This window comes from Mustela nivalis (genome assembly GCF_964662115.1).
Source record: "Mustela nivalis genome assembly, chromosome: 7".
In the NCBI taxonomy this organism is placed as follows: Eukaryota; Metazoa; Chordata; class Mammalia; order Carnivora; family Mustelidae; genus Mustela; species Mustela nivalis.
The window spans coordinates 66,440,882-66,466,186 of NC_139026.1; the positions used below are offsets into that span (position 1 = coordinate 66,440,882).

The 25,305-nt window shown below is 39.1% G+C and overlaps 1 protein-coding gene across 1 annotated transcript in view; it reads right to left on the bottom strand.

The window, feature by feature from the left end:
- Positions 1 to 22,545, bottom strand: part of LOC309870254 (liprin-beta-1-like) — a gene marked incomplete at both ends in the record, with an annotated part of 48,629 nt that extends 26,084 nt beyond the window's left edge. Inside the window, 10 exons of the mRNA XM_082742438.1 lie at positions 4,242 to 4,326; positions 7,475 to 7,536; positions 10,761 to 10,875; positions 12,229 to 12,321; positions 12,644 to 12,736; positions 17,280 to 17,411; positions 18,317 to 18,430; positions 19,367 to 19,441; positions 21,137 to 21,232; positions 22,489 to 22,545. Coding sequence (XP_082598564.1) covers positions 4,242 to 4,326; positions 7,475 to 7,536; positions 10,761 to 10,875; positions 12,229 to 12,321; positions 12,644 to 12,736; positions 17,280 to 17,411; positions 18,317 to 18,430; positions 19,367 to 19,441; positions 21,137 to 21,232; positions 22,489 to 22,545 — 922 coding nt within the window. The remainder of the gene's footprint in view (positions 1 to 4,241; positions 4,327 to 7,474; positions 7,537 to 10,760; positions 10,876 to 12,228; positions 12,322 to 12,643; positions 12,737 to 17,279; positions 17,412 to 18,316; positions 18,431 to 19,366; positions 19,442 to 21,136; positions 21,233 to 22,488) is intronic.
- Between the last annotated feature and the right edge of the window lie 2,760 nt (positions 22,546 to 25,305).

The following is a 25,305-nucleotide window of genomic DNA, read 5'->3' on the forward strand; positions in this document are numbered from 1 at the left end:
GGAAATACAAATCAAAACCACAATGAGATATCACCTCACACCTGTCAGAATGGCTAAAATCAACAAGTCAGGAAATGACAGATGCTGGCGAGGATGCAGAGAAAGGGGAACCCTCTTACACTGTTGGTGGGAATGCAAGCTGGTGCAGCCACTCTGGAAAACAGCATGGAGGTTCCTCAAAATGTTGAAAATAGAACTGCCCTATGACCCAGCAATTGCACTATTGGGTATTTACCCTAAAGATACAAATGAGGTATCCAAAGGGGCACGTGCACCCGAATGTTTATAGCAGCAATGTCCACAATAGCCAAACTATGGAAAGAACCTAGATGTCCATCAACAGATGAATGGATCAAGAAGATGTGGTATATATACACAATGGAATACTATGCAGCCATCAAAAGAAATGAAATCTTGCCATTTGCAACAACATGGATGGAACTAGAGCATATCATGCTTAGCGAAATAAGTCAAGCAGAGAAAGACAACTATCATATGATCTCTCTGATATGAGGAAGTGGTGATGCAACATGGAGGCTTAAGTGGGTAGGAGAAGAATAAATGAAACAAGATGGGATTGGGAGGGAGACAAACCATAAGTGACTCTTAATCTCACAAAACAAACTGAGGGTTGCTGGGGGGAGGGGGTTTGGGAGAAGGGGGTGGGATTATGGACACTGGGGAGGGTATGTGCTTTGGTGAGTGCTGTGAAGTGTGTAAACCTGGTGATTCACAGACCTGTACCCCTTGGGATAAAAATATATGTTTATAAAAAATAAAAAATTAAAAAAAAAAAAAGAAAAGAAAAAAAAAGAAACAACCAAGCTGGAGAATATCAGTGGTACTACAAACTAATTCTGAACAGCAACACAGTCACCATGAGAAACTCAATATTCATCATTAATCATTTCTGTGTTCTTATTTTTTTATTAATTTTTAATAAACTAATAATGTATTTTTATCTCCAGAGGTACAGGTCTGTGAATTGCCAGGTTTACACATTTCACAGCACTCACATCATCATTTCTGTGTTCTTAAAGCAAAACAAAACAAAACAAAACAAAAACCACATACATATAAAGAAGAAAAAACAACAATAGGCAATCTTCTGATTCCTTAAGATGATCCTTCTGTGCCATTTATTTTAAAGAAGAAAGAACAGCCTTATGGACAAATGCAACCACATACCCAGGAAAGCGGCCAACTTTGAGAACTACTTCTACATCTTCAGCAATGAAAAGGATTAGCTGCTGAACAACTATGTCAGATATTCTTTTTTAAAACCAAAAATTGATGCTTAAAACACTATTCTCTGAATAGTACAAAATCCTAAACTCATTTAAAGCTGTTAACTAGACTTACCTTCTTATATTTTTATTAGGCATTTATTCTAATTTCATTAAAATGTAGGTATTATTCGCATTCTCTAAGGACTAAGTAAATACAAATACTAGTTAGAAATCACTGTTTATAAACTATTCATTAGAACAGGACATAATTTTCAATGGTGGTTAAAAACTCCCTCTTTTTAATATACAAATGTCAGTAAGTACATGATAAGATGTCCAATACTTTTCATCACGAGGGACTTGTGACGAGAATACTTAAACACTAAACCAATTAAATCAAAATCATATCAAATGTACAGGATTGTGAAGTTTCAAATACCATACCAAGTGTTGGCAAGTGATACATTGCTGTTGGCAATGTAAAATAATACAACTAACTTTGGAAAAGAAAACGAAAAATAACCTCCTTTTTCTACACATTTTATATGCATTAAAAAAGATGAAAAAAAGTACAGGAGGGGTGCCTGGGTATCTCAGTTGGTTAAGTGTCTCTCTCTCTCTCTTTTTTTTTTTAAGCTTTATTTACTTATTTGAGAGAGAGAGAGCATTGCATGCACGCACAGGCCAGGGGAGGGACAGAAGGAAAGAATCTTCAAGTAGCCTCCACCTGAGTGCAGAGCCAAGGTAAGGCCTGATCTCACGACCCATAAGATCATGAGCTGAGCTGAAAGCAAGAGTCGGACGCTTAACAAACTGAGCCACCCAGGTGCTCCAAACGTCAGACTCCATCTCTGCTCAGGTCTTGATCTCCAGGTCGTGAGTTCAAGCCCTATGTTGGGCTCCATGCTGGTCATGGAGTCTATTTTAAAACAAAACCAGATTAAACAAACAACAACAACAACAAAAAACCCCATGAAACTGACAAAAATGATCATGTCAGTGCAATTATGAAGAATACCTCTTTTCTTGGTTTTCTTATGTTTCATAATTATAGAAATTAATGTTTTCCTTTGATTTTTAAATATAAAAACTACAGTATTGAGATTCTATAAAATCAAATACTGTTTTAAATGTTATGACTACAGGGGTGCCTGGGTGGCTCAGTGGGTTGAGCCTCTGCTTTCGGCTCAGGTCATGATCTCAGGGTCTTCTGCTCAGCAGGGAGCCTGCTTTCCCCTCTCTTTCAGCTGCCTCTTTGCCTATTTGTGATCTTTCTCTTTGTCAAATAAATAAATAAAATCTTTAAAAAAAAATAAATGTTATGACTACGTAAAAATTAATCACTTGTTAATTTGCAATACTGTCTAAAAAGAGACACTCTCTTGAAGGCAGAGAAAATGCTGAGTGATGAGAATCGCTGTAAGAACACTGACAGAGGTTCATTTGCTTGCTCATTTGGATATTTAAAATTTTAACATACACTAAGTCCTGTGGAAAATAAGATGAAGATCCATTTTTTTTTCCCCTCTCAGAAATCCTCGTCTGAAGTAGGATTTTCTTTCTTTTTGAACTCATCGAAATTGAAATTCCAAAATCTGAGTATTTCACAAGTATCTCTGAAAAAATTTATTACTCATGTTTACTTTTAGAGCAAATAACCCCACCTTGCATTGCTAATGAATGAGAAAACTTCCAACGTTCTTAACACTTTTGTTTTAAATGACCCCCAGAGGTTTTCCACATTTGAGGATGGCCAACTGAACCATGCACCTATAGAATAATACCACATCAAAAGGCATAACTATTTTATTAAGTTTTTAATTCTAATTAACATACAGTGTAATACTAGTCTCAGGTATACAATATAGTAATTCAAAACTTCCCAACATCACCCTGTGCTCATCCCAACAAGTGCACTCCTTAATCCCCATCAAAGCGTGACTATTTTTACTTAGATGTCTTATGGTTTTGGTTTTATTTTATGTTTTAACTTAACACATTCAAAGCTGAACACAACCCCCCTTAATCATTTCAGTGCGCCCTCACTAGGCTTCGCTACCTTGGTAAATGGAATCATCACACACCCACCCCCCACCCCCGGTCGCTTTAGTCAAAAACATCAGTCTTTCTTGATTCTTTCCTCTTCTTCACTCTCATCTAATTCGTCACACCACTGTGTTAGTTCGAACACCAAAATGTGTTTCTAATCAGTACCATTATTAACATTCCATTTGGAATCCTGCAAGAGCCTCTTGACTGGCTTCTCTTCTTCTGATACTGCTCCCTCCTCCCAATATGGTCCATTTGTTACGAAAATGCCGCAGACTTGTAAAAACCCTTCCGTGGATCCCTCTGGGCTCACAGAGCTGAATGCCTCACATTGCCTGACCTCGCCAACGCTAACTTCTATCCGCTCGGCTCATCTCCTCTCATCCTCCCCCTGATCACTTCCTTCCAGTCAGTCACAACGGTCTTTTTACTACTTAAATACACCGAGCCCATTTTCCCCATAGGCTCTTTTAATAAACAAACAAACAAACAAACAAACAAATAAATGAATGAATGAATAAAATTTACTTATTTATTTTTGAGAGAGAGAAAGCATAAGCAGGAGGGAAGGGTAGAGGGAGAAGCAGACTGTTTGCTGATCTGGGAGGCCAATGCAGAACTCGATCCCAGGACCCTGGGATCATGACCTGAGCTGAAGGCAGATGCTTAACCCACTGAGCCACCCAGATGCCCCTCCCCACAGGCTCTAGAACACACTGTTCTGTCTAGAATGCTATCTGATGAACTCCACACAGAGGTTCTCCTTGACCAACCAGTCCACAGTATTCTCTTTGGCCTACTCACCAAGAAAGTGTGTGATATTGTTTCCTAATGATATTGTTGAATAAATGAATAAACAAACTATTTTGGAATAATGGATATTCCAGGAAAATGAAAACAAATGTTAAAGTTCATAGCCACTTAAAATCAAGTAAAGTAGAAAAACCTATAGAGCTACAGTACCTTTTTTACCTTGGGTCAGTATCACTGTATCTTGCATCTTCTTGTACCTATTCAGGCACTGTCGAAGATCTTCTATTTTCCGATCCTATTAATAAAATAAATTGTCATCTTTAAACTATGACTTTAAACAGTAAAAGTAATTGCAACACAAAGAATAGGGAGACATGAATTATTTACATTATTCAAGGAATATTTCTAAACTTTAGTAAAACTGGTAATATCTACATTTTACCAGTTTTCCTACGTACATCAGAGATAGAGAAAAAGTACCTCTAAATTTAGAGATCCTATCCTTCAGCTGCCATCTTTAAAAACAAAAACAAAACTAGGTAATAAGATACAAAACAAAAACAAAAACAAAACAAGAAAAAAATCAACTTTAATTATTCTCCTCTCCAACTTATGGGCAGGTCTTGAAAGAAAGATCTACTACACCTGTTGTCTTTACCTGCTGTCATCAATCATAATCTGGCCTTTCTCTTCTCAAAACACTCAGCCAAAGTTGTACCAATTAGTCATCAGAGTCATCAGAGACTTCACATTTACTAAAAATAAGAGAACTTTTCATCCTTTTTCTAATTTGACCTCTGATACTTGACTGACCCCACTCTTTCCTCCTTTTTCCTTCACTTTTCTTTCCACTCTTTCTTTTCTTCTATTTTGATTTCTTAATCCCTTGACCAGATAGATATTCTACTTCCACTATCTACCCAGCCCAGTCTATAAAATGTTAGTGCTTTAAGATTTTGTCCTTTACCCCCACTCTGGTGGATCCTAAAAAAATGGGCTCCCTAGCTCTTCTCTCACTGGTTTTGGGCCTGGCCATGTGACTTGCTTTGGTCAAAGAGATATCAACAAATGTGGTTAGGGTTTGCCCTCTCTCTCTGCTCCAGGGAACCTTCACTATGTGAAGAAGCACAGGCTAGTCTAATGGAAGACGAGATATCATTTGGAAAAGAGACATCCCAGATGGGCCCAATCTACGCAAGGATGTTAATCACTAGACATGTGAGTCACACCAGCCTAGACCATCCAGCCCCATCCCACCCACCAGCTAACTGCAGAGATCAACAAAGCCAGCCCAGACCAGGAGAACCCCCTAATCAACCATCAGAAGTATGAGAAATAATAAATGTGATTTGTCATGGAGCAAAAGCTAATTTACATATCAACTATAGCTTAGTCTCCGAAAATCTATAATTCTGTATTTTTCCTAAAATGGACTGGGTTCACTCCCTACCCCATCTATAATTATACATTAACCCCCAAATTTAGATTCATTTTCCAACTTTCTATGAGAAATCTCCTTTTAAAAGTCCCATGAGCACATCAAAGTGAATGTCTCTAAAATTAAGCTCATTATTTGCCCCTGGTACTTGAGCTTAGATCCCCTTAACTCTTTGAGGGCACTATCATTCACCTCATTACTCAAACTAGAAACTTGTTCTCAAATCCCCCCCAAAAAAATTACTTCAAAGACTTTTACTTACTCGAGACAAAAAGAGGGTGAGAGAGAGAGAAGAAGAAGCAGGAGGAAGGGGCAGAGGGAGAGGGAGAAGCAGGCTCCCACAGGGAACCTGATGTGGAGCTCAATCCCAGGACCCTGTGGTCGTAACCTGACCGAAGGTAGGTGCTTAACCAACTGAGCCACCCAGGAGCCCTCAAATCCAAAATAAGGTTTTCAAAAACCCTGTCAACCTGTGTAAATGTCAGCGTCATATACCCCTCTACCTTATCTCATTCTGAACTTTCCCAACATGCACTAGGCTGTGCCAAGTCTGGGCTTTTGAGACATGTTTAGTTCATAGATACTCTCCTTAGCAGCTTTCGTTTTCCTGATAAACAACTCTTGCCTTTCCTCAGATTTTGCTCAAATGCAACCTCTTTGAAGCCTTCTGGAACTACTAAAAACTTATGTCAGCGTTGGTGCTCCTAAAGCAGTTTGAATGTCTAGTAAGCCCTCAGTCAACACTGGGAGATTTGTTTGTTATTGATGCTTTTTGAGAGAGAGAAATTAAGACTAAATGAATTTGTGATTACTTTTTTAAAAGTAAAAGCTATGGGGGCACCGAGGGGACTCAGTCAGTTATGCGTCTACCTTTGGCTCAGGTAGTGATCCCAGAGTCCTGGGATCAAGCCCCATATCAAGCTCCCTGTTCGCTGTTTTTCTCTCAAATAAATAAAATCTTAAAAAAAAAAAAAAAGTAAAAACTACATGGGCCCCTTGCTAATGACTTTCCTTTTTATTCCACAGTGGTAAAGACTAGCAAAAAGAAACCTAAATATAGGTGGGTGGAGAGGGCAATGAGTTTATTTCCTAATAAAGAGCAAATAAAGAGAATGAACGGCAAAAATATAGAGTAAAACAGAGAACACAAGAATTAGAGAAAGAAACAAGCTGAGACAAAAAGATCAAGGCAAAGTTCTTTGGCAGTTGCTTGTTTTTTTACTTCCTTGAAATGACTCTTTTCTTGGGAAAATGCCTCCTTGTCCTATTCATTGAGTAACATGAGGTGTAAGAGTAGTTCTGATGATGCGAGCTGAACCCGACTGCTGCTGTCCGCTGGGTATATGGCTGATCAGGTAGGCCATGAAAAAACACCTTGCTTTAGAGGACACTGTTTCCCTGCTCTCATCAGAATGAAATCAGTGAAGCAACAGGAAAGAAGACTCTGGAGTCCCTGGCATTTGGCCAACAAAGCTAAAAGACAGCCTAGGGCCATATTTTATTTCATGGTACTGATGCCTCTGTTCTCGTATCTCACCTCTCAGGAGAACAGAGACAATCCCTCATGTGAAAGAATCCAGGAGTGTGAAGAAAATGATAGGAAGAAAATTAACCTCATCGGGAAGCTAACAGTTGTCAGGGACCACCCCTTTCAGAGTTCATGCGAGCCCAGAAAGGATGCACTATGGACTGTATCCTTTCTCTCATTTCCCACCTGAATATAAAGAAATGATCTGAGGGCTTGAACATTTTTCCAGATTCACAGGGAGGTGGGAGAGGGAGATCTCAGTGGACCCAGTGCTGCCGGTCACCACTCTACCCACACAGTCACAATGACAACTGCCATCACCGAGAGCAGGCACATGAAGGTAGAAAGGCAGAACGGCTGTCCCTCAACATCAGTAGTGTGTAGGGTTCTTCCAACCTGGCATATCTCAAGAAAACTCATGGAGTGATCAAAATGGTGGTACACACCCACATAAATACTTTAATTTCATCTAGATACCTTTTCTTCATTTGCTGCCATCAAAGATTCCATAGCCTTTTTCATTTTTTGCACTTCAATATCTGAAAATATCACAAGAACACGTCAGAAGTCAGTTTTATTAAGGTGTGTGACAATAACAAGGGGCTGACTCTTCAGACTGAAGTGTTTTAATGAAATGTTTACCGTCCATATCCTCTTTTGGGGAAAATCTGAAAAATGAACACCTTCCATGTCGCCTGAATAGTTATCACTCCAGGAAGCAAACAATATGGGTCAGAGCTAACTACCCTCTCTCGAAGCAATAACAAAATCCTCACGAGAACACGGAAGGTGAAATTTCAGTGCTACAACCATGAAAACACGGCTTTTCAATTAAAAAAAAAAAAAAAGAAACAAGAAACCTAGAAAGCAGTGGGCGAAAGCGATGGACGGTGTACACAATGACATAAGCAGAGGACAGGATACTCAGTTTTAACCAAGATGGAGGCATGAATGGCAAGAGCCTGATGGAATGTGGCATCAATAGCAGTCATGCTATGAAGGTGGTTGTAGGTTCCATACAGAAGGATAAGTACTTTGCTTCATCTATAAACATCATTTATGACACTATTTTAAAAGGTAAATGTGATTTTCCTTAAAATTTGACAGTCAAATACAAAAGCACATTACTTTAATAATAAAAGAACCAATATTTTAAGATGAAATGTCAACCTAAAACGAAATCACAAATTTTAAAAAATTCAAACAGAAAAAAAAATTGAGCTAAGGTTACCTGCTTCTGAGAAAAACAAACAAACAAACTACTACTTAAGGTAAGTTTTAAAATGCATCATTCATCACTGATAAAACACTTTCAATATGAAGGTATATTCTGTAGAAAATGCCTTTTTTTTTTTTTTTGATGCCCAATTCCCTGGGTGTAAGAATTCAACATCTGGAGGAAAGAGTCTATTAATTAATGATTTATCTCGATGATGCATTAGATAATCTGGGTTCTGTTAATCGGCCTGGGTACAATCTCTTGTCTAACACCAACAGGGTATGTTTAGTTCCTAATGTAGATCTCAGGAAGAAGTGGGCTACAAAACCTTGAAAAGTAATTTTCTCCTCAGATACTCTGTCTCCCGAACTACAAAAAAAATTCTTCCTCCCCTCTGTTACTCTGGGTGTTCTGCTATACCCTGTGGAGCAAAAGGGCTGAATCGGGGGGGGAAAAATCAGCAAAATGACCTTTTACTCCTTGTTTTTACTGTTTGTTTATATACGCTCTATTTTGTGCACTCTGAAGAAATGGAGAGCTTATCGATGAAGCAACTTCACATCTTTGGTGAGATAAATGTTTTTAAAACACATGCAAAGAACAGTCCAAGTAGTACTTTTGGTGAATTTAAAGGCTGATGGAAAGACACCAAAAACCTTACTTTTGTCTTTGAGCTTCTTTTTAAGATTTTCATCTGTGTAGGAAAACCCATCGAATTGGAAGTTAGTATATACATTACAACAATAAATATTTTTAAAGTACTATTATTTAGTCTTTTGCCTAAGATAAAGAAGCTAACCCTATAAAAACTGAATATTAAACACTATTTTGTGGCTTTAGGAATGGTACTGCAATGCATGATGCTCTGTGTAAGGTTAGAAAGAGAATATAATTCATCCAAAGACCTAGATTTGAGTTTCTACCTCTGTCACTTCTTCTCTGTGAACCCTGATTTCCTGGCATATTAAAGTTAGGTCTGTGGAATACAAACAGTCCTTATACTCTACGGGGTGAAAACACCATTAGTGATGTTTGGTTGTAACATTTCCATTACGGGTCAGCACATGGCTTTCCTGAATGTGCCCAGCACTTGGCTTAGGACACATGAACCTCACCACTCAAATTCAATGACTCTGACGTGGTCTACCTCCCGTTCAATGAGATGAGTCCACTGATCACGCAGTGAGATCTTATGCCAACATCAGATTGCTATGAAGTTTCTAAACATTGCTCCCGACTCTTGTGTTTATCGGGCTGTGTGTTGGCGATAAGCAGTTCATAGACCAGCGTCCGTCTTTGGGAACCACTACTCCAACACGTCCTCTAGCCCACAACATGATTCCATTTTATTCTTAAAACCCTAAAGGCATGACCTATCTGTGAACATCCTTTAAAGACTACACAAATCTAGGGATGCCTTGCTGGTTCGTTCAGTCAGTATATAGTATGTGATTTTTGATCTCGGGGAGGTGAGTTCCAACCCCATGTTGAGTGTAGAGCTTCCTTAAAAAACAAAAAAACACAACGCCAGAATTCTATTATATGCCAAAATACACAAGGGGGGAAAAATCCTTCAATGGTTGATGAGTTAGCTTTCTGATCCATAGGGAATTACAACTACAGGGATATAAAGCCAGGGTATTCTAGAACCAAGAAAGACATTATAGGTAACCTAACTGAAGCCCTTCATTATTCAGACAGTGAGGTTACCGATGCTCACATAAAAATGTACTAAAGCTACACTCAATGGAATTTTTAGTTTCAAGAGTTAGAAGTTGCTTTGTAGTTTGCATGCCACAGTGATTTATAATAGCAAAGAAAGGTTAAATCAAACCTAGTGTTGTCAGGTATTCTGTGCATTTATATTTCCAAATATAACATAAAAAACACATTTCATTCAAGTTATTTTCTATCACATATAACGTGTATTAAAAATGACAGTCCATACAATATTCAAGACAAACTTCCTCAGTTATGAGAAAAATTTTTGATAAATTCACACACGTTTTCAAAAAAGAGGATTATTTTTGCTTTCTAGCAGGTTGAGGGCTCAGTCCACCATAAGAAATTTTCCTTGATCTTCCAAAGATGCAAAGTCCTTTCCTCTCTTCTCTCAAAAGTGTAAGGAACGGTTTCTAAATCTCTTAGTTCATGCTGTTTCAAGTTCAGTTCAGAGGGAGATTAAACCTGGGACATGATAATGTTCCCTTTTAATGCTTTCTATCACTTCCTTGTACTGCCATCAGAACAAGAACTGTCTCAACAGAATTCACAACTTAGTAATGCATAATAAACACCGCATGAAGTACAGAGTTGCTCTCCTCCAGCTGCTGAAGAGGAAGCTACTAGATCCCCAGGCACAGGGAAGAGTTTCGGAGGAGGCCCTGCTGTCCTGGCCTCAGCTGGTTTCCGCTACCCTTCTCCTTTCTCTGAAAGGACTCACCACTGACACGGGGTTCTTTTGCAGGTGTGGGGAGGAAGGGAGGGCTGCACAGGGAGGTTTCTAAGAAAGTAAGAGAACAAATGTCAAATGTATGTGCCCACCTCGATCGAGAATTTCCACCCCTTCTCCTTTCATCTTGCACACCAGTTTTTCCTGTAGCCTTTTTACTTCAGATTCCTTCTCTTCCAGCTGTTCTTTTAAAGATGCCAGTTCGTCCTACAAATGATAAGCTCGTTTTACAACAGGGAATTATGACTAAAGGAGAATATTCAGGGAGCATGTTAACTCTTAAGTCAATAATGAGTTTTTGGGAATGAAACAAAAACGATAGGAATCTAGATGCAGACTTCAGAAACCAGACAGTGGCAAGAGGAAGCAGGAAGCAAGACAATTAATGAAGGTCAATGTCTAATAATTCTGGAATAAGTGTTTCAAGTTTCTGTGTGACCAAATTAAAACAAAATGCTTTAAAGTGTAATTAGGACCTGAGTAGCCTAAGTTTTAAAGCTTATGTTAAACAAACAAAAAAAACCCTCCCCCAGTTAATCCAGGATGATAATCAAATTAGACCCCGAGTGTCATAAAAGCAAAATAAAATGCAAATTGGAAAATATATATCAAGACTTGACTGAGATTTATTTAGTATTTCAAGATGGCATTCATGTTCCCTGAGCATGAACAAGGCAGAGCTTAATTGATGGGTAAGGTAGCAAGTGGTGAACAATGTTAGCCAAATCATGGGACTAACTAATTCATCTTCATCACCAAAATAAAAGGACAGAGTCTCCCACAACAATGGAAAAAAGATTTAACAGATTTTAAATCCCCCCCCCTTCTTGTCTACTATGTAGCTATTAAAGATTCCAAGTCCAATATTCTATTTACTAATGTTAAATTTTCAGTTTAATTTTGGTGAAGAATTAGCTTTAGCAAACTGAAATTTTGCTGGCTGTATTTTAGCACAGAAAATAAAGCTCTGCAGTGCTAATAAGTGTATTTTTATAACTGATAAACATTTTATTTTCAGTCTCTTAAGGTAGGTATTGTGTTTAGTACTATGAGAAGATCTCCAAAGACGCAAGAAAGCTGGCCCTATACTTTTTACTTATGATAGGCATGGATCCCAAGTACAAGGAATTTTCAGTAGCACTGGCAAAAAGCTTCTTTACAGCAGTAATTTCAACTCACTGTCAGGATACAGTTAACCTGTAAGAAAGTCCCAAAGGAAGAAGCAGTCTGAGGCAAAATGGATATCTTTTTCCAGGTGCATTTTTACAACTATTTTACCAAGCTTGGATCTCAGGTACTCTAAGAGAATGAGATCAAATTTCTAAATGAATATTTTTATTTTGCCCATTTATTATTTTTCATTAATTATTTCATATGTTTCTGAAAACAACATCAGGGATCGCACTGGCCCTTCCATCAGCTTTTTTAAATGTATTTTTAAAAAAACAGATGACACACACACGATGAATGCACATGCTACTAAAAAACACTATCACGGCAAAACAGCGCAAGCCAGAAAGCAAACAGGCCCAGGACCCCATTACCCAAAGTCTACTACACCTTCAGTGACTCCCATTTTTGTTCCATCCGCTGCTTTTCATACTGCATCTGACCCACCTTGATTTTCATGCTAGAAAGTTTGGCCATTAAAGACTGGTAGAGAGACAGAGGTGTGAAAGAAACCACAGATAGAAAAAGACAAGCCTAAATATCCAAGAAAATAGTATCGGTTTATAAAGGAGGTTAGGTTAACTAACAGAAATAACAGGTTATGTTTCACTAGATTAGTTAAAGCCCCAAGTTTTAAAAATTCAGAATAGTGGTGTTCAAATTCAAGAAAGTCTCCAGCTTGGGGGGAAATTTCATTCACTTGTAAGATAACTTCTTTATCATCTATTGAGTTGAGAACTTGTATTATGGATCATAGGTAAGTGAGGCAGGCTGTTTACAAATTTTTGCCATTGAGAAAGCTTACCTTGGTTGATTTCAGCTTTTTTTCATACTGAAGTCTTTCATTGTCCATTTCACTGACTCTTAACCTCAAATCATTGATCTCTTGCATTAGCCCCTGTCAAAGGAGGAACAATGAAACATATCAGGAAAGCAACAACACACCTATGTAGGCCAAAATAGCAGCTTGGAAACCTAGTCAACAAGCCCCTGGGTTCAGGTTGTAGGAATTGGATCAGACAAATGGAAATAAATGTATCTCCCTGAGGCCCAAAGCATCTTTCTAGTTAAAACACTATTTTAAATTCTCCATGCATCTGGCCCACAATCATGAGATTATGGAAATAAAAGGTAATTCTTTAAAAATTAAATTCAAATAATTAACATATAATGTATCATTAGTTTCAGAGGTAGAGGTCAGTGATTCATTAGTCTTATATAACACCCAGTCTCTTCACATCACTGCTCTCCTTAATGCCCATCCCCCTTACCCCATCCCCCCACCCCCCACCCCTCCAGCAACCCTCAGTTTGTCTCCTATGCTTAAGAGTTAAAAGGTGACTTTCAATTTTGATTAACAAAGGTAGCCAATCGCATACATCAATCATCAGCTATTTCTGGACTAAAAATCACCATATAGATTCCAACTTTAAAAATTAACTAGAAAAATTTTCTTTAGTAAAGCCATTACTTTTAGGGCCTTTTCAGTGATCTGTGGATTATTTATAAAAATATTTTTACAATTTCTTCCTTTGTCTAACAAAAATATAGATTGTTCATCAACCCAGTCTGGGAGAATGGAATGGAATTTAAATCCTTTTATTGTTTTTTTTGAAATGTAAACCTTTTAAACCAAGGATTCTCAGCTTGAGGGTGGATGAGGGCCCTGTAATTTACAAATACATTGTCATAACATGAATGTTACATTTGGAACAGAAAAAAGAAAATAATCCTAAGGTTTTCATAATACAAATACAGCCAGAAGCTTTTCTCTTTCACATTAAAAAAACAAAACAAAACAAAAACTAATTTGCTTGTAAAACTTGTCTAAGTGTTCTAAGAAACAGTAACATATTTTTGTCTAGAGCCCAGACAGTAGGAAAAGGGAATCAGAATGCCACACAATACCAACTTCAAATACTGTGGAAAGGATTTCTTTTTTGATTACAAACCATCAAGACTCCACCAATGCTTAACATGTTTTTATTCCTCATTTTACAAGTCCTCTACTCCTGAGCCACAAATAAACAGATGACAGAACTATACAAAAATGCCATAAAAAAGAAGCAATACCATAAGAAATAAAACTTTCTTACTAAACTTCTATGAGTAATGATTCACACATGGGGAGAGGGATGCCTTTCCTAAATTACTTAACAGTACTATATAATAATTACTCATTAGTTATTATTATAATTATTTTTTCTTTTTTTTGTTGTTCCTAAAGAGGGGGGAAGAAGGAGAGACGTTTCAAGCAGACTCCCGCTAAGCATGGAGTCCTAGGCAAGGCTCAATGAGATTCTGACCTGAGCCAAAATTCAAGTCAGAGGTTTAACTGACAGGGCCACCTAGGTGCCCCTAGTACAGTTGTTATTAGTACAGTACCTCAGTAAGGGAACAGCTGTTTCCTCCTTTCACGAATGAGGTCAGGAACTGTTTGACATCATTTAATAACATTTTAGCTGTGATTCCTTATCTACAGGTTCGGAATTCAAGTCTAAGGAAAAAGTCAGTTTCTCCCATTTATTTATCCCCCATTTATTAATCATTCTTGCATACTAGAATTCTTAGTGACCTTCCTTCATCTCCTGGTCTTTTTAATATATATCTTGCCACTTTTTCATGGCTAGCAGCTTTGAATTCCTATTTGGTATTGTCTTATTTTAACTCTTCTTTTAGAAACAGTGACAACTTGCAAAAAGAAGTAACTAAAAAAACCACAATTATAAATTGAGATAATTTTTCTGTTAAAAAACAAACAAACAAACAAACAAACAAACAAACCCTACCCAAATTTCCCTTCTGGCAACACTAAGTATGAATGTAAATCTCCAACCTGAAAGAAGTCCTGTTTTTCCACAGTCAGTCAAGCTGGAAAATCTGGAAATAGCTCAATATAAGACTTTAAAATAATGGAATTCAAATTATTTCCAATTCAGTTCTTTATAAAAAGAAAACCCTTGTTACTAGTCCCTTTTCCCTCTCCGAGAAACTTCAGGCTCCGCAGAAACGTCATTTCTGGCATCTGTACTCTTACCAGAAGGGGGCACTGTTGAATAGTGTTAAGCATCTCCTATCAGCCATTCCAGGCAAGTCTTCAAAATTCCAGGATTTCAAGACTTTTACCCTTAATCTTTCAGAAGTGCCTGTATTTCTTCCCCACTCCAATATTTTCTTAGAAATTAATCTCCAAATAATCTAAAATTCTAAGACAAAGTTAAGGAATTTTGGATTCATGAAACAGCCAGGGAAATTTTTGTTTGTTTTTAAAGGAGGCTCCAGACCCAATATGGGGCTTGCACACTCTACTGACTGAGCCAGCCAGGCGCCCCCACCAAACATTTTATTAAGGGAACAAAAATAGGAAAGAGCATATTCAATTCGGTTTTAATTTTGAGGACTATTTTATTTGTTGTTATATGTAATGAGGTTGATCAGATTATAGTTTATAATCTCTAGATATGCATGTGGTATTTTACCAATAGTGTTAAATATCTTAGAAAAAAATCAAGGATTGAGTTTACTGAAAGTCTGATGACAGGATCACTTTGTTTATGATTGAAAATGCATGAGTAATGAGTAAAGGAAGGAAGCACCAGGAAAAAAAAAAAAAAGTTTTATTAAAAAAATGCAGACACGGCACCTGGGTGGCTCAATCGCTTACATCTCTGACTTGATCTTCGGCTCAGGGTTATGGGATCGAGCCCCACGACAGGCTCCTCACTCAGCACAAAGTCTCTTGAGATTCTCCCTCACCTTCTCCCCCTGCTCACACGCTCTTTTTCTCTCAACTCAATAAAATCTTTTTTAAAAAAACGCAGACAAACTCAAGAGATGTGACTACTGCTCTGGAGTCTTACCAAAAAATCCTAACACATCCACTTCTATTTAGTCCCAATGCTTGGTTAACATCCCCGATCCAAATTAACCAGTCATGCAGGATGACTCCCCCTCAGCTTTAAGGACACAAGGGAAAGGGCCAACTCTTGACCAGAACACTGCGACGTCTTTCCCTGCACCAGAGTAACCTCCATGGCACGCAGTCCATCTGTTGACTGAACTCTGTCATGTTATGCAGCAAGTGTGGAGTCAGGGAATGACAGAGAGAAAATAGAGGAAAATATCCAAATGGATTTTTTCAAGAAAGCACAAAAGGGACAATTTTAGAGAAACTGGATGACTTTCTCAGCTCTGTTCTAAGAGCCCCAGCCTCAATCAAGTGAGGAACATGCTCATATAGGTGACTGACAAAGAACTTTTGAAGATTGAACGTGAACTAAGTTGGGGATTTCCTTTTGCTGTTGAGGAAGTAACACGCCAAGACCTTCCATTACAGTTCCATTTTGGCAGAAAATTGAATTTGGAAAATAGCAATGGAGTAAATCTCACTAAAGCCAGTCTATGCGGGACTTGCCCACAGCTAGTAACATACCTAAGGGACCCCGTTATCATGATGGTACAGAGTTGGCTTCAAAGAAACGTGTGCAAAGAAAACAGAGGGGGAAGAATACTTAAATGAGTTCTCCTCTCCGCTTCTTGGGACGCAGTTTCTAATGCAGTATGACAACTTTCCATACTCCAACCGAGGAAACAAAAGAGAGAGAAAGGAAGAGATTCCCTGGGAGATAAGGGAGTCCTGCAGATCTTCAAATTTTTTCCAAATAAACAGATTTCAAACGGATATGCTCTCTTTTCCCAACAACAAATAATAAGCAAATAAAAGACCCAGATTAACAATAAAACAGCCCAAAGAACAAAACATGTTTAACCACAAAAATGGGTACTTCAAGTTGTAGAATCTATCCCAAATTTCACAAAAGTATACTGAGCTTTATTTAATTGGTATGATTTATGTGTGGAAGAGACCAAAAGTAGAAGGCCAAACTGAATAAACTCTAAAAATCTGATTTTTATGATTATATAATAAAAGCATGTTCTCTGTACATATTTTCAAACCTACTTATTATATAGAAAATAATCAGTAAAATTTAAAAATGGCTATTAGTAAAGTGATACACTTAAACCCATTATTTCCATAATGAAGAAAACCACTACAGATGGACAGGAGGACGGACAGGAGGACAGACAGGCAGACGAACAGAGAGAAGCTCCAAATGTCACAAAGTGAAAAGTTCTTTCTAAAGACTAATGAAAGCATTAAAATTTCATATCAAAAGTCTCACAATTTAAAAAAAGGTATGAACAACAAAAAGTCTCACAATAAATATTGCCATGAGCATTTAGTGATTAAAAAGTCAATGTAAAAGAAGCCAATGTAATTAAAGATTATTCCTAAAAAGGAGCACGGATGAACGAGAGCACGTAGCCATTAACTACCTCCCCCTCACGCCTACAAGGAATTTCAACTTGCTCTGGAAATATGTGTATGACATATACACACGCACACGCATATGTATGTTAAGGGGGAGGGTATCACTTACCTCCGTGTCTCTGAACCTGTCTTCATAATCCAATCTATCCTTCTCCACAGCGGTCAGTTTAAGCTTCAAGTTAGATATTTCAGCCATCAGATCCAACTTCTGAGTTTCTAGGGATGTCCTACTCAGAAGCTCCTATTGGAATTTAAGAGATACACTCAAAACTTGTTTTATTACAAATCACCACATATGATTGTGTCTTACCCTGCAAAGCAGTAACTATCAAGTCGGGAATGTGGTAAAGATTAATCACTAAACAGATAAAATTTGAAAATATTATCTGCTTCTGTGAACCTTCATGGAGCAGAACTAAGTGTGCGCTTACTTCCTGGGGAGACGTACATGCTCTAGATATGCAGAAATCTTAACTGCTTCAAAGCCTGATGAGAACACTGATGCTGACAGGGTCGCTCTGTGTTAGGCACTGTTCTGATGTGGTTCGATCCTCAAAACAACTTTCTAAAGCAGAAACTCCTACTAAAGATAACTCAGGAATTATCTGTGTTCAACAAATGAGGAAGGTGAGGAACAGAGAGGCTGAAAACCTGCCAAAGGTCATACAGCAAGGATGTGGCAGAGCAAGGACTCAAACTGAAACAGTCTCCCTCCAGTACGTACCCTACCCGCTATATTATAGGCCCTCTCGTCTACGAGCACTGTGTGTGTGTGTGTGTGGTGTATTACAAGTTTGGGTTTGTTTTCTTTTCCCCATAAAAGTCACATATGGTACGTATCTTTTTTCTTAATCATAAAATATATGCTCATATCTGGGGGTTAGGAAACCATATGCAAATTTAAAGAAGAACATTAAAACTACCTATAATCCTATCAGTATTTTATTCCAGATTCAAATTACATGAACGCTTTCTATGTTATGCATGTGTTTTGAGACCCTGTTACCCTCGGTTTTTGCTTAAACTATGCCAGTCTCGGTGAATCATGAACTTCAATGCTGCGTCCGAGGGGACACAACAAACAAGTGCAGAACTTCAAACAGGCGAGCAAGAATACCCCACCTCAGTGACGGCTTCTGAACATACCTGCTGCAGCATTTCCTCTGTGGCATTCAGCTTCTCCCGGTGCTCTTCAAGACAAAATTCCAAATCTCGAATCTTCTCCCCCTGAGCATCCACGTGGTCTGTTAACACACTTACCTGTATATAGAGCAAAATACTGCAATAGATTAGGAAGGATTTGGGTCCCACTACAAACTTTATTTCTCTAAATAGAACAAAAACTGGAATGATGTCACTACCCATTTGTTGTAAGGGGAAAAAAAAAGCTGTCAATAAGACAGCAGTCCTTTACAATCCTATCTAAGTGATGCTTCTTGACCTGCAGACTCCCAATTTTTAAGGAGGTTAGGGCTGATTGGGGATATGCAATACCTTGTAGTTATAGGTTAACTTCATTTCAACCATTTTATGCGAGAGGGTATGTGCATAGATCATCATTTTGGGGAGGTTGGAATGGGAGTGGGAGGTAGTATTAGAGATTAAGAGAGTTACGTTTGAAAGAGAAGCTGTCAAGGACTACACGTGAGTCTTTCCCCACGATCACCAATCCCATAAATACACTGCAATTTACTTAACTCAAAATACCAAAATAAAAATGTTTGTCGTGCATTTAAAACATTAAGAAGAAGAAAACTCAAATTTAGCCACTAAACCAGAGTCCGCTACTCACTTCTGTTCTGTTCAGCTCACAGGATCATTTTTAAAATTGAAAATTAAATAGATTCAGATTCAAAAACATTCAGGTTTATGAAAATCTGTGGTATAAAATTGCAATTTATGCTGTAAATTAAAAACACCAGATCAACTAAGATGACAGACCAGATCAGAAAGTCAGCTTAGATGACACTGTGGCTGTCATCAGAGGAGCCGAGGCTGCTCACTCTAGACCGGGGAGGCACACCTTGGTGCTACCACAGTCCTCACCACTCCCTATTGTGTGTACGTACTTATTTCTATCAGCACTTATTTCTATCAGCAATCCGGCTCCCAAGCATCTGAATATGCCATCCCAATTTAAAATGGTCTTTGTAAATATGTTGTGGAGGAAGAATAGCATTGTTAAAAATCACTTGCCTGAAGAACGAGAGATTCGTTATCATTCTCTAAACGTGCTAGCCTTTCTTGATACACCTCTCCATTTCCATTTGTCTGAAAAGATGAAGGAGTACGTGTAAGGCTTGACTCTCTTTAAAACTGAAACGACTGTGAGCAAATAAAATGGCATACATTCTTAATCCAAGGAACCTGAATAGAATTCAGCCAGCTGCTGCCACCACTGCTAGAAAACACGAGTCTAAAACTTGGTCCATTTGCCTCAAAATAGGTAAAATGGGCATGGTAGGCATGTTATCACCAAACCAGACAAGTTCCCATCAAGCAGAAAAATCATGACCTAAAAGGAACAGTGGTTACTAACATGCTCGCAGGGACGCATAGCTGGGTCATACGAAGTTTCGCGAGTGTGTGGTCAGGCAGAAATTACTTATGCCCCCTGAATGATCTGTGCTATTTCTGGGTGGGGGCACTGGGAATGTCCTGGGCTGCCCTTATGTGCCTCCCCTCTCCTCCCAAGTTGCAAACCCAGAACTGCAAATGCCTGTCTTTACAGAGGAGGCCTTGGGGGCAGCTCATATCAGCTTCCTCCCTGTTACTCAGGACCAAATCTCAGGGCAAGCCTTCCCTTTGTCTTTGAAGCCTTTCTTCCTTCCCCTGAAAGCTTAGGAAGCAGTCCACAACTACTTCCCCAACCATCCCCATCCACACCTTACCAGGAACTTTATTAGCTCCCATTCTGACTTCACTCTTTGTGACTTTGCTCAACTCTATTAGGTTACGCCAAGCTCCCGCAGAGCCTGGAAACAGGTATCATCCTGCAACCACAGCACTGGCCTGGGGCTCTGCTTAGATTCGTGCTCACTTTCTTCACCTCCCTCCAGCCCCGCACGTTTTTATCAGATTCGGACATGTCTGTGCATGGTGTAAATGCTGAAGGAAACACCGATTGGGAAAGCGAGTCACATTTTTCTTTTTCTCAGCTGTCTCATATATAAAAGCCATTAAGGAGATACACAAAAAGGCTCACGGAGAGCACACAATATAAAAACATCATTTTGAAATACAGCAGTATATCTGATATGTCCCTTGTTATCTCATGTAAGTAGCTCATAATCATATGAGGGGTAATCCCAATAGAATTTCCTGATTCCTCATTCAACTACAACAGAAATAAAAGCCACTGGAGCTCAAATTAGTTAGATAGGGCCATCCAGAGGTCAATGAAGAAAGCAAATAACTTCAGGGGCGCCTGGCAGGCTCAGTTGGTTAAGCATCTGCCTTCAGCTCAGGTCATGATCCCAGGGTCCTGGGATGGAGTCCTACATCAGGCTCCCTGCTCAGCAGGGAGTCCGCTTCTGCCTCTCCTCCCTGTGCATGCTCTCTCATTTTTTCTCTCTCTGAAATAAATAAAATCTTAAAAAAAAAAAAAGAGCAAATAACTTTAGGTTTAAACCAGAGAAACACAAACTCAACCTTATTGTCCAAGAACACAGCAGATGTGACATCTATTATTTTCCAGAATTAACTGGTATTCTTATACTACCTTTCCAAATAATGCAGTTTCCCATATAAATTCTGGAAGTAATAAAAGGCATGTGTTGAGCGCACGCACACACACGTACATGCAAATGCTAACAAAAAAGGAAATTGCAGCATGTTGCTTCTAAAAACTTAGATGCACTGGATACATTGCCCATGAGGCCACAAAAGAATCAGAAGCTAATGGAGGAAGGCTGCAACATGTATTTAGAGTGGATAAAGTTTTTTAACATCAGCTTGACCACATACCTGCCCTATAACCATTGCATAATTCTGGTCATATTGTAAACCGAAGTATCCAAATACATTACAAGTTGTGGCCTGAAAGACTTCCAACCCCAGGGACTGCCATGAAAATGAAATTTACGTAATTTCTTAAGGACAGTTTTTTGGAACAGAGCCAGGATGTATGATACACGTTCTCAATCTGAAGCAGTACTCAGACTGGCCTTCTACAGCTTTGAATTCCTCATTCTGATGATGAATGTTAGCAGGCATCTGCTTTTAAAACCCCACGTGCTTTTATAAACAGATACATTTCATGAGGTAGAAAAAAAGGTTTCTGTTCACTGAGGATAAAAAGTAAAAGTTGTTATTTCTTCCGATGGAAAGATTAGAAATGCTGCTATAGCAAGTTCTAGAAGGGTTTCACGAAGCTACTGCATTTGAAATGGAAATCAGATGTTCCAAAATCAGTATCACAAAACGATCTTAGAATCAAAATACTAAAAACTGACTCACTATGAGCATACATACTCACACTTCTCGAGACTAGTGATATTTACAAGAGTTCATAATGCTCAAGGAGTTCTTTTTTTAAAAGACCACAGGTCACCACAGCAAAACAAAGCCAAAGTTAAGAATCACCAATGGAGTAGTTAAATACTTTTCAAGGAGTGCACTGACCTAGTCAAGCAGGTGAAAGTCTAGTCTCTTCACACATTTATTTCTATTTCTGCCAATTCTGTTATCTTGGACTTAAGAATCCTTGCAGGAGGTAAATTCCATTAGGCAAATACCTTACCACCTCTGTTTTTCCTCCAACTCCCAAGCTTTACCAACCTGACCACTCAAAACCTCCCCACGTGGCATGCACTCTCGAAATCTATTCCTTTGGCGCGAGCCGTATTTCCCACCCTTTCCTCATCTTTCCTCGCTCTGTAAAGTCCAGCTCAACCTGGGCTTGGCCTGTGAAGTGTTCCTTGAGTTAACTGTTCACTCATAGGCCAGTTAGAGATTCCAGATCGTGGAATCCTCATCGTGGCAGGCAACACACTGAACAGATGAGGTTAGACGTGGCTACATGTATGTTCCCCTCTTCCAACAAACTGCCTTCTTTGTGAGTAGGTTTGCCTTTGCACCTGGCACACAGTGAGTTCAAACCAAATGACTATGGAATGAATAACGAATGATAGGTGTTCAATAACCATCAGATGAATACAGGATGAATGAACACTTGGTTGCAAGTTGGCCCTCTCACTTCTCACTCCGTGGTTGACCTGAAGCCTGTACTCCCTCTTGCTACCATGTTTAGGAGGTGTTTTCAGAGCCTTTTTAATGGACTATACTTGAGACTATCTTGCATGAACTCCCTTACATACTATCTTCTCCAAAGCAGAGTATATATGGCCTCCGACATCTTCCCTTTCTTCCGCCATCTTGGGGGAATTGAGTCTTACTTCCTGCTCAAAGCTCATTATTCCACATAACCTTTGGATCCTTAATTTCCTGCTTCCCTGAGACTTACAATTACCACCTCTACCCATACTATTCTCAGTTTCTTCCTCCTAGTGAACTTTCTTCCACTGGCCATTCCAACATCTACTCCAAGGCTGTGTGTCCACCACTATACTCACTCATCATTCCTCTCGGCCTCTACAAATCCATTTTTCTTAGCCAGTTCTCACCTCCTCCTTCTTACCTTATGCCATACTCTCTTCTGCCCCTACACTGGTTTCCCTTCTCTGTCTTGTCTTGTCCTTCACCACTTAGCTTTTCACCATATTCTGCCATGGATGGCTTCCTCATGACCTTACAAGAGTTGGTCACTTATTCTCCTTAATGATCCCTCAAGGCAAAACTACCTTACATTTCTTTTGATTCTCCCAAGATTCTTATAAAATCATGGGCAGAGAGTTAAAAATACATTGAGTATCAACTCTTGTTGAGTCTATTTGACATCCAAAGCACTGAACACCAGCTCAAATTACTTTACTCAAAATCCCAGAGATGCCTTCAAAATAACTCTTCCTACTTTCACTCATGATGCAACTCCATCCTGACCACATTCGATACAACTGAAAGTTTAAGTCAAAATCAGCATCAGCTTGGGGATTTCAATAGTATTGTAGCCAACTAACAGTGCGTGTGGAGGAGGGTATGGGACACTTGGGAGGGAAAAGCAAGGCAAGGGATCCAGCTCGAATGCAACAGTGATACTTTAATTAAGGAACTTGTGGTGTTTGCCGGATATTCCTGGCACGACGGGTAAAATGTCTAAATGGCTCTATTCCTTACAGAATTATAGAGTCCAAAAGTTAGCCAGCAACCACCCCTGGGAATATGAGTTGTCTGAATTCATGGAGCAGATGCTCCATATAATGCTAAAGGCACAATATACCTCACCCACAGTCATCTAGATAGAAGCTCTTCTATTTATATTATTTTCCTTTTAATGGTCAAGTAGACCCACGATCAAGTATAAAGATGTAATAAATGTTAGCATCTTGCTTCCCATGCCTCCCTTTCAAAAACTGTTTTATTATACAAAATTTCATTTGTATCTGAAAGTAGAGACCTTAAATACCCATCACACAACAATATCAACGGTTACTACTTCAAGGTAGGCAGGAATGTTTTGCCTGCTATGTTCACTTAAAGTATCGTGCTATATTTTCCTTTAATTTTCTTAGTTCTGTTGGTTTGCACTGGTCTCCAGTTGACTACCCTCTCTCCCCAGCTTCGTTTTGCTTTGTTCTTTCCAGAGCTCTACTGTCCTGTCTAAATCCCAAACCAACAAGCAAGCAGTGATTTGCCACAATTACACTTAACTTCTGTTGTAACACAGAACTCAGTTTGAATAGAACATTCCCAAATCAGAGTGCTGAGTAGCTAAATGACAATATGGAAAAGAAAATCAGTTCCATTTTATAAGGACAACAAATGTTAAGAAACAGTTGGACTGCTGCTATAACACAGACACACACACACAGACACATACACACACACACACACACACACACACACAGATACACAGTCTCCACCAAAGTCAATACACTTATTTTTTTTTAAGATTTTATTTATTTATTTGACACAGAGAGAGAGATCACAAGTAGGCAGAGAGGCAGGCAGAGAGAGAGGAGGAAGCAGTCTCCCCACTGTGCAGAGAGCCCAATGTGGGGCTCGATCCCAGGACCCTAAGATCATGATCTGAGCCAAAGGTAGAGGCTTAACCCACTGAGCCACTCAGGCGCCCCTCAATACACTTATTTTTTAAATTAGTTTTAAAAACTGCCATCCAGTTTTTTATTTCATGATGACATTTTTCAAAATTCTGTATCAAGGAAAAAAAAGGAAGGCGCAGCCCTCTAAATCTCCTTTGGTTAAATTTATCTCCAGCCACTCAAAGAACCCTCTCACACCAGGGCCTCGTGCACCCTAACCAGCATTACCTCTCTACTGCTGCGTGCAGACATTTGTTTGCCTGCTCTCTACCAGATACTGGAGTAGGAGGAGAAACGGAGAAAGACAGGAAGGCCACGAACACCACAGTCACATTTCACCAGGGCCTACCAGCACAAGAAGGAATCTCATACACTGTTGTCCAAAGAATAAATGAACGTGATGGCAAGAGCACTGGAAGTCAAACCACCAGGCAACAATACTCCACTCCCCTGTCCTCTCTCCAAGTGTGATGGAATCAGGGCGGTGAGGCTCTCACCTTGTGCCGTGCATAATGATCTCAGGGCAACAGCACTGCCACTGGGAGCTACTGGAGCATCCCCACTGGAGTGTCCCCACTGATTGGCTGATGACGCTATGTACTAGCAGGTCTGCCTCCATCAATCTTGAAACACACCATTTATTGTCTCCTCTGAAATTTCTGTTATGACTCTAAAAAATAAATACGAACCCGGGGCAATACAGACAATCTTTCCAGGAAGATGTCTATTTCTTCCAAAATCTCATCAGGTCTGCTCAAAAAGAAATCCAAAGGGAGAAATCCATCTCACATATACAGCGTCACACCCAAAAAGCCCACTCATGACCCTCTCCTAGAAAAAGATGCCTGTTTATTCAAAGTCGCCAGAAAGTGCTTCAAAGCCCGAAGCTCAGGATAAGCCTGAGTACCTCCTGTACTTTCCAAGTCAAGAGAGCAGATGTGGTCAAAATCAGAAATATGGATTTATTTCTGGGTT